The sequence below is a fragment of the Triticum aestivum genome, chromosome 5A (genome assembly GCF_018294505.1).
Source record: "Triticum aestivum cultivar Chinese Spring chromosome 5A, IWGSC CS RefSeq v2.1, whole genome shotgun sequence".
Lineage (NCBI taxonomy): Eukaryota > Viridiplantae > Streptophyta > Magnoliopsida > Poales > Poaceae > Triticum > Triticum aestivum.
Window position 1 is genome coordinate 440,867,819 of NC_057806.1, and position 10,242 is coordinate 440,878,060.

At 53.9% G+C, this 10,242-nt stretch overlaps 1 protein-coding gene across 1 annotated transcript; it reads right to left on the reverse strand.

Annotated features, from left to right (window-relative positions):
* Positions 1–7,592: 7,592 nt before the first annotated feature.
* LOC123103875 (putative CBL-interacting protein kinase 27) lies at positions 7,593–9,527 on the reverse strand. The gene has a single exon (XM_044525567.1). It carries the CDS (start codon positions 9,182–9,184, stop codon positions 7,844–7,846), a length of 1,341 nt encoding a protein of 446 aa, XP_044381502.1. The 5' UTR covers positions 9,185–9,527; the 3' UTR covers positions 7,593–7,843.
* Between the last annotated feature and the right edge of the window lie 715 nt (positions 9,528–10,242).

Consider the following 10,242-nt stretch of genomic DNA (forward strand, 5'->3'; position numbering starts at 1 on the left):
TTCTCCAGCTTTCTCACTGCATTGCAATAACCAGTCATGGCTGGACTTCTGACATCCCACTCCTTCATCACCTGATTAACCACCAAATCTGAGTCGCCATAGACCATGAGGCGACGGACACCGAGTGAGATGGCCATGCGCAACCCATATAAAAGTGCTTCATATTCTGCCTCGTTATTAGAGGAATCAAAATGGGTTTGAAGAACATATCTGAGTTTATCTCCTCTGGGGGAAACCAACACCACTCCGGCACCGGAACCACTCAGCATCTTGGAGGTGTCGAAGAACATAGTCCAATGCTCCGAGTGAATCTGAGTCGGCAGCTGCTGTTCAATCCACTCGGCGACGAAATCTGCGATTGCTTGGGACTTGATAGCTTTCTTTGCCTCAAACTTGATATCAAGGGGAAGGAGTTCAATCGCCCATTTTGCCACTCGACCAGTTGCATCCCTGTTATGCAGGATCTCTGATAATGGAGCGTCGCTGACGACTGTAATGGAATGATCAGAGAAGTAGTGAGCAACTTTCTTGGTGGTCATATAAATCCCATATACAAGCTTCTGATAGTGAGGATATCTTTGCTTCGATGGGGTTAGGACTTCAGAAATATAATATACTGGGCGCTGAACTTTGAAGGTTTTCCCTTCTTCTTCCCGCTCGACCGTAAGTACCGTACTGACGACTTGTCCTGTGGCTGCAATGTAAAGCAGCAAAGGCTCCTTGCTGATTGGGGCAGCAAGCACCGGCTGGGTGGAGAGCAGAGCTTTGAGCTCTGCAAACGCTGCATCAGCTTCGGGAGTCCACTCGAACTTGTCGAACTTCTTCATCAATCGGCAAAGAGGTAATGCCTTTTCACCGAGACGAGATATGAATCGACTTAGGGCGGCCAAACAACCAGTAAGCTTCTGGACGTCATGCACTCGCACAGGACTTTTCATTCGGAGTATAGTGCCAACTTTTTCTGGATTGGCGTTGATTCCCCGTTCGGAAACGAGAAAACCGAGTAACTTTCCGCCAGGGACTCCGAATGTACACTTTGATGGATTAAGCTTGATATCATACCTCCTGAGGTTGGTAAAGGTTTCAGCAAGGTCAGTCAGCAGGTCGGAACCCTTCCGTGACTTGACCACAATATCATCCATGTATGCTTCCACGTCCCGACTGATTTGAGTGAGTAAACACTTCTGAATCATCCTCATGAATGTGGCTCCGACATTCTTGAGGCCGAACGACATGGTAACATAATAGAAGCACCCGAATGGAGTGATGAAAGCTGTCTTGATCTTGTCAGGTCCATACAGACGGATCTGATGATACCCGGAATAGGCGTCTAAGAAAGACAGTCGCTCACATCCCGCAGTCGAGTCGACTATCTGGTCGATGCGGGGGAGAGGAAAATGATCTTTCGGGCAGGCCCGATTGATATGTTTAAAGTCAATGCACATGCGAAGTGACATGTCCTTCTTGGGGACCATGACAACGTTAGCGAGCCACTCGGAGGGGTAGATTTCTCGGATGAACTCCGCTGCTAAGAGCCGAGCCACCTCTTCGCCAATAGCTTTTTTCTTTTGGACGGCGGACCGTCGAAGATGTTCCTTGACAGGTTTTACTTTTGAGTCGACTCTCAGGCGATGCTCAGCCAGCTCCCTGGGAACACCTGGCATGTCAGAAGGCTTCCATGCGAAGATATCTCAGTTCTCATGGAGGAACTGGATGAGCGCTTCTTCCTATTTGGAGTCGAGTGTTGTCGAGATATGAGTCGGGGCGGCGCTGGGGTCAGTCGGGTGGATGTGAGCTGTCTTCGTGTCGCCAGTCGACTGGAAAGCTGACTCTGTAGCGGACTTCTTGGCTCGCAACAGATCACTCGGGTCTGCAGTCTTCTGGAACTCCTGTAACTCCACCACTGCCATCTGTGCGTCGGCGATCTTCGAACCCTTCTGAAAACATTCTTCTGCTTTCTTCCGATTGCCCGTAATGGTGATCACACCTTTGGGACCAGGCATCTTCAATTTGAGATACACGTAACATGGTCGGGCCATGAAGCGTGCATAAGCCGGCCTGCCCAAAATAGCGTGATAGGCACTCTAGAAGTCTACAACTTCAAATGTCAATTTTTCTTTGCGGTAATTCTTGGAATCACCGAAAACCACATCAAGAGCAATCTGGCTGAGTGATTCAGCCTTCTTCCCAGGAATGACTCCATGGAAGCTCATGCTGCTGGCACTGAGTCTGGACATCGGAATGCCCATCCCCTTCAATGTCTCAGCGTATAATATGTTCAAACCACTGCCACCATCCATCAGGACTTTGGTCAGTCGAGTGCCTTCAACAACTGGGTCGACCACCAAAGCTTGCCTCCCAGGGGTGGCGATGTGTGTTGGGTGGTCGGACTGGTCGAATGTTATGGCAGTCTGAGACCATTTTAGGTAACTAGGGGTCGCCGGAGCGACCATATTCACCTCTTTGTTAATAACTTCCAGTCGACTTTTGCTCTCAACATCAGCAAAAATCATCAGGGTGGAATTGACTTGAGGGTATCCGTCATCACTGTCCTCTTTGTCCTCGACCTTGTCTGACTCCTTTTCCTTTCCCTTGGGCTGCTTGCCCTGGAACTGCTGGATCAAGAGTCAACACTGTCGAGTGGTATGTTTCGGGTAAATAAAATTACCCTCTTCATCTTTCTTCGTGTGGACGAGACACGGTAAGTCCAACACATCATTTCCCTCCTGGTCTTTAACCTTTTTGGGGTTCCAAGATCCTTTAGGTTTCCCTTTAGACTTTCCTTGGGCCAAAGCTAAGGCTTCCCCGGGAGCCGCTGGTTCGGCTTTCCGCTTCTGTTTCCGACTGGAATTACCTCCGGTTTCTTGGGCGACTGACTTGAGCTTGTCACTCCTGAGTCGATCCTCATCTTCGCCGTTAGCGTACTTGGTGGCAATCTCCATCATCCGATTCAGGGACATATCTTCGGTTCGGCCGAATTTCAAATTCAGTTCTTTGTATTTGACGCCTTCCTTGAAGGCACAAACTGCTTGGTGGTCAGGCACGTTCTCCACCGAGTGATGTAATGTGATCCATCTCTAGATGTAATCCCTCAAAGTTTCATTCGGCTTTTGCACACAGGACCGCAGTTCCGTCAGTCCTGCCGGTCGCTTGCATGTGCCTTCGAATGTGGTGACGAACACTCGGGAGAGATCTTCCCAAGTGTAAATGCTGCTAGGTGCTAACTGGTTTAGCCACGCTCTGGCCGAGCCCTCCAACATGAGAGGCAGGTGCTTCATGGCCACTTCATCATTGCCGCCGCCAATCTAGACGGCCACTCGGTAGTCCTCAAGCCAAGTATCAGGCTTGGACTCGCTAGTGAACTTACTGACTCCAGTCGCCAACCTGAAATTGGGAGGTATCACAGCAGCCCTGATGGCTCTACTAAAGCACTCTGGCCCCGAAACATGTACTCTGCTGCTGGCAGGCGCATCTCTGTCGTGGCCTTCTCGGTGAGCCCTGTTCCTGTCGACCAGACCTTGGACGAGGATGGATCTCGCGTCAAAGCCTGGCCCTCTGGGGTCGACTGGAATCCTTCGCCAACCACTATGAGGGCGCCTGTCATCCTGCTGGCGAGGCACATACGACCCGCTCCTCGGGGGAGGCGTGGGCACTCGACGTCGACCGTCACGATCGACTCGGTGATCATATTGCTCATGGTTCCCATACTGGTCACGCCGGTCTCCACGTCCCTCACGCCTCGAGGGCCATCTCGGGCTGTGAGCCGACTAGACCGTGTCCGCAGCAACGGATCTGCTGTGAATTCTGTTTCGTGATTGAGAAACAGCGGAATTCTGATCTCCTGCTGCCCGGAGCAACGCTCTGATCTGCAGCAAGCCTCTGCCAGCCTCCGACTGGGAAGGCTGAATCGACTCTGCTATACGGGCCGCAGCTGCTAAATTCTGAATCGGAGTCCGATATACCTGCGGGGGCGGGAAGAGCTGACGTCGACTGGATTCAGGAACCCGTTGTCGCGCCCGCTCGTCGAGTGCTCGCTGAAGGTTCTCCAGTCGAGTGCGCTCGGCCAAGTTTGCCAGGCGTGCGTCCTCCACGGCGCGAGCCTCGGGGGTTTCTCCAACGATAGGAGTGTGCAGCGCATCCATGTTCCGGCGGCGAAGTTCTTCTCTCTACAGCGACATGAGAGGCTCGGGAAGATACTCCTCATGGGGACGCGATAGGTCGCCTCCTCCTGCGCCTCCGTCGGTGCGGGTAAAACCGGGGGGACTGGGTGGTACATCGACCATCAGAACCTCCGCCGCCGGATCGCTGCTGTCGCACTCGGATGCGGTCTCTTCGGAGCTAGTCAAACAGGCCGTAGAGGGATTCGTCGGGCTCGATCGCCGCGACTTGAGGGATGGCCGACTGACGGGCCACCGCGTGTCTCACCCACCGCTGAAGTCTCGACCGACCGGAGCGCTTGTGCCGGCAGGAAACGGGAAGGGAGGACAGCACAGGAGCCGACCGGTAGGGGGTCGACGGTTGCCGCAGGAGAACGCCACGGACGCACGCGCGAAAGTGCGTTGCCCCGCAGACAGGGAGTGCGTCCACGTCGAGCGGAGCCTCCTGAAGCCATGGGAGTCGTCGGCGATGAACGTGAGCGCACCGAGACGGATCTCGTGGCCCTCCATCAAAACTCTGTTGGAAACCATGATGATTCGGGTCGGAAAAGATCGCAACTCCTCCAACAAAACGCTAAAACACCGGCCCCACGATGGGCGCCAACTGTCGTGGTTCTAAGTCTGACAGTAATGTAGGGGGTAAGTATGGAGAGGCGAGGTCTTAGCTATGGAGAGGTTGTAAGGACGCATGGTTTATGAGTTCAGGCCCTTCTCGGAGGAAGTAAAAGCCCTACGTCTCGGAGCCCGGAGGCGGTCGACTGGATTATGTGTGTATGAGTTACAGAGGTGCGAACCCTTGTCTCGGAGGAGGGGGTGGCTTATATAAAGTGCGCCAGGACCCCGACCAGCCCACGTTACGAAGGGTTCAATGTACATTAAGGCAGGGCGTTTCTAGTAACGCTAGTAATAAAGTGCTATGATGACCATAAAAGCCACTTAATGACCAACCGTTAGCGTGCGGGGCGCCTTTAGGTCTCCTGGCCGTCGAGTGGTTGGGTCTTGGTCGAGTGATTGCTTCTTGGTCGAGTGTCTTCGAGTCTGTCGAGTGGGACACCTTCAAGTCGATTGAAAGGCGATTTCTTCTAGAGATGTCCTTGGGTAGGGCAGTTAGGGCAGGTCCATGACCCTACTCTAGGTTCATAGCTTCATCAAGCGAGGCCCGAGCAACCACCGTTGTTGACTCGCGCCCACCGGAGCGCGATGTGGAGGGAAGCTTCTTGTCATTGCCCGTCTTCGCATCGCGGGCGAAGGCGTCCCAGACGATAGGATCGTCCTCGCTGCCAGATTCGACGTCGTCGCCACTGCCGGTGACATTGGGAGGAGAGGGGAGGGGAAGCGATAAAGAGTGAGGGATGAAGTTAGCATTTGGTCGGGATGAGAATTTGTAGTGCGGATGAAGTAAGGTATGTGGGGCCATAGTGGGCCGGGCTGACATGACAGACGCTGTCGGTGACAAAACCGGCGGATCTCGGGTAGGGGGTCCCGAACTGTGCGTCTAGGATCGATGGTAACAGGAGACGGGGGACACAATGTTTACCCAGGTTCGGGCCCTCTCTACGGAGGTAATACCCTATTTCCTGCTTGATTGATCTTGATGAATATGAGTATTACAAGAGTTGATCTACCACGAGAGCGTAATGGCTAAAACCCTAAAAGTCTAGCCTGACAATGATTATGAGGATCTATCTCTACGGACCTAACCCTCCGGTTTATATAAACACCGGGGGAATCCAGGGTTACATAAGGTCGGTTACAGAGAAAGGAATCTTCATATTTTGTCGCCAAACTTGCCCTCCACGCCAGGAAGAGTCCCATCCGGACACGAGTAGAGTCTTCAGTCCTTGTATCTTCACGGCCCATCAGTCCGGCCCATATCCAATAGGTCGGACGCCCGAGGACCCCTTAGTTCAGGACTCCCTCAGTAGCCCTTGAACCAGACTTCAATGACGAGGTGTCCGGCGTGCAAATAGTCTTCAGCATTGCAAGGCGGGTTCCTCCTCCTATGACTTTAAAGTGATGTATTCGGCTTTTCATTGAATGTCATACCCCTCGGCTTCCGCGCCTTCCTGACTTCAGCTTCCACGTGTTGAGTGAATACAAAAGGTTGGGGTATTTTTCCATATACCACCCTGACCATACCAGAAAGGTGCCCGAGGACCCCTTAGTCCAGGACTCCCTCAGACGCGTCCAGACAACATCATATATGGACGGTGTAAATTAGCCTGGGTGTATAGGAATCGTTTAAGGAGGGCGATTGGATCGGCGCAAAATGACGGATCACTGACCTGGCCAGTATAGGTAGCCTAGCTGTAGATACTCTTATTTGTATAGGACTAGTTCGGGCGTAGTTTGGTTTGAGGTAATCTTGCACTTGCCAGCCGAAGGTTGCAATGTATAGGCACACATAAAAAGCATCCAAAACTTGAAGGCATGCAGTCAGTAAGATGGGTGATAGACTCAGTAATGGACTCAATAAGTGCTGGAAAAGTAAGCAAGCCGATACAATCAAAACAAATAAAATGGAATCCACCTGACGAAGGCGTGATGAAGATTAATGTAGATGCGTCCTTTTGATGATGTTTCCTGTCAAGGTTCGACTGGGCTGGTTATTCGGGATAGGGAGGGTGCATTACTTCGTGCACAAGCCCTTTGGTATAATTTTGCAACTAGCTCACGGTCCATGGAAGCAGAAGCAATTTGAGGTGGGGTTCGAATGGCTACTGAGAAAGGTTTCAGCAAAGTTGAGGTGGATACTGATGCACAAGCCCTTGTTAAGTTGTGGGAGACAGATACCTTCGATAGTTCGAAGATAGCCGGCATTCTTCAAGAGATCAGGGAGCTTCGTGATCAATTTGAGAGTTTGAAGCTGAAATCCGTATGTAGAGAAGCTAATGAGGCGGCTCACTTATGTGCGAAGCAGGTGACATGTGTTAGGAGGAGATGTTTATGGCTTAACTACACTCCTGTTTTCCTAATAAACACGTTGTATCGTGACTATATGCCTGCTTAAGTAAGCAATAAAACTCTTTTATCTTGTAAAAAATAAACTTGAAGGCATGCAGGCATGCAAGTGCAAGGGTCATTTAGGCTGTGTTTGGTTGCAATGTATTCTCAAAGTATTTTGTTTGGCTCCAATGAAAATTATAGTATTATAAACTACAGTATCCACAAAACTATAGTATTTTTGCAGTATTAAAAAAAAAGAGGTTGGGATCTCGTTTTTTAAAACTGAGAAACAGAACAAAGGCCTTGTCTAGTGGTGGCCTATTGCAACGCTGTATACTATTGATTGCCAAACATATCACTATTTCTGTAATACTTAGAAAGACTGTTGGTTTCATAAACCATAGTATTCATTGTCATCGGAATAAACAACCATAGTACTATCAAAATACTGAGGTTTGAACAAGACATTGCTTCCAAACAGAGCCTTAATTTACGAAACAACATGATACTGTTTATTCAAATATAGTTCAAAACAATATTGGCAGATGCAGACATCCCATCACTCGGCGCCGATTCTGTCCTGCTGCCGCGCGCAAAAACCAGCCAACAACTACAAGCACAAGCATACCAGCAGGCAGCAGCCATCAACTTCGGCACCGAACAATAATGCACACCTAATTACGGCCGGATAGCAACAGTGACAGACAGGGGCAATAATGGTGGCGTGGACGACAGCGACATCAGGCGGGGGCAGGGGGGTCACCGGGGGACGCGGCGGCGGCGGCAGCGGCAGCCCACACGATGTCCTTGAGCGCCGGCCGGAGCTCGTCGCTGCAGAACGACCGGTACTCCATCGTGTCGCCGCCGTCCTTCTTGACGTCGACCACCAGCACGGACGGCGCCACGCTGAAGAACTCCGCGGCCACCCCGAGCCGCCCCTTGCGCCCGCGCTCGGCGCCCTCCAGCCGCACCCCGCGCGCCCCGCTCTTGGTCACGCGCATGGCCCCGCCGGTCGCCAGGCCCTCCAGCCGCGAGATCACGCCGCTCGCCGGCTCCCGCGTCGCGAACCGCATGACGCCGCCCCTCGCCCCGCGCCCCGTCGACGGTTCCTGGTCGAACAGCGGCGACAGGTCGAAGCCCGCGGAGAGGGAGATCAGGTGGAAGGCGTTCAGCGCCTCCGGAGGCTCGTCCTTGTCCTCGCCGTTGCCGCGCGCGGCCGCTGGTGGCACGGGCTCCAAGAGAGGGCTCGGAATGGGCGACGTCTTCTTGAACCACGGCGACTCGACGAGGCTGGCGATCGTGATGCGGCTGCTCGGGTTGGGGTCGAGCAGCCTGCCGATCAACTTCCGGGCGTCCTTGGAGACCCACGACGGGCAGAGGAAGCCGCCGCGCTGCATCTTGCGGTACATGGACATGAGGTTCTCGTCCTGGAACGGCAGGGCGCCGACGAGGAGCACGTAGAGGATGACACCGCAGGACCAGATGTCGGCCTTGGCGCCGTCGTAGCCATTCCCGCCGAGCACCTCGGGGGCCACGTACGCCGGCGTGCCGCACGCGGTGTGGAGCAGCCCGTCGGGGCGTGCGTGGCCAGCGAGCGCGCTGAGCCCGAAATCGGCGACCTTGAGGTTGCCGGCCTCGTCGAGGAGCAGGTTCTCGGGCTTGAGGTCGCGGTGGTACACGCCGCGGCCGTGGCAGAAGTCGACCGCGGAGATGAGCTGGCGGAAGTACCGGCGCGCGACGTCCTCGCGGAGGCGGCCGGCGCGGGAGATCCGGGCGAAGAGCTCGCCGCCGCGGACGAGCTCGAGGGCCAGATAGATCTTGGTGCGCGTGGCCAGCACCTCGTGCAGCTCCACGATGTTGGGGTGGGACACCATCTTCATCACCGCGATCTCCCGCTTGATCTGCTCCACCATCCCGGCGCGCTCCACCTTGTCCTTGGCCACCACCTTGACCGCCACCCCGCGGCCCGTGCGCAGGTCCCGCGCCGCGTGCACCCGACCGAAGTTGCCGTGCCCCAGCACGCGCCCCAGCTCGTACCTCCCCTGCAGCACGTTCGTCTTGCCCTCCGCCGCGTCCTCCATTGCCGCCCCCCTCCTCCTCCCCGCGGGCCCGGACCCCGAGCCCCGCACTGAACCGGCCGGCGAGTGCCGACGCGCGATCTACCCGTCCTCGACGTGCTTGCGGTGGCAGTTGCGGCCGCCGCGCAGGCTATGCTTGCCGGCGAGGTCAGTGCGCGCGCTCCTCCACATTGCTCCGCATTCCCAAAGGCGGCGAGGAGAAGATGGGATGGTGGTGCACGAGAACCTCTCGTCGACGGCGTTGGTTGCCGGCGGTGCGAGACACGAAAAGGCTTTTCGGTGGAGCAGGAGATGGAGGCCGCCGCGGGATAAATATCGCGGCGGTTGCGGATCTGGGAGGCGCATCGGGCCGTTGGATGGGATCGGACGGCGGGGGGCGGGAGGTGCCTGGATGGCTGTGACGCAACCAACGGCATCGGGAAGGAGCAGGACGCGAGAGTGATGGGCGCGGACGGAAACCGTATGCGGTGAAGGGGAAACGGGCGACGGTTTTCGTGGACGGTATTGGATGACGACGGGGGCCATGCGCGGGGCCCACTGGTCAGGCGGTGGTGGATGTGGTGGTCCGGCATGGGCGCGGGCCGGAGTTATTGCTGGGCCATGTCGTGATCCATTGCTAGCGGATCGAGCTCGTGGCTCTCTTTTGTCGTTTGGAATTGAACTCTTATCTTCTGTCCCAGAAAAAAAAAACTATACGTGGAGCAACTAACCGCGGTTGCGATGTATCGCCCGCTACAATCCCTGTCTCCCGCTACAGCGCTAATACTGGGCAGATCCATTTAGTTGCACAAGCATTCTGGGGCATGAACCAGCTGCTGATTTTAGGAGGTCCATAAACCGGTTTTTCTTTTATTTACTGGTTGTTTGTACTATATTTATTTGTTTGTTTTTTCTGTTTTCTGTTTTCTTTTTCTTTGAATTTTTGAAAATGCCTAAAAAAATTAAAAATATTTTCCTTTTAAATTTTGTTCACACTTTCAAAAAATGTTCGGAGAATTTCAAAAATTATTCACATTTTTATTTCATTTTTAAGAATATCAAGAGAAGTTCCTGTTTTAAAA

Bases quoted from the DNA above. Each gene is read 5' to 3' on its own strand.
- LOC123103875 (XM_044525567.1), bottom strand. From the start codon at position 9,184: ATGGAGGACGCGGCGGAGGGCAAGACGAACGTGCTGCAGGGGAGGTAC.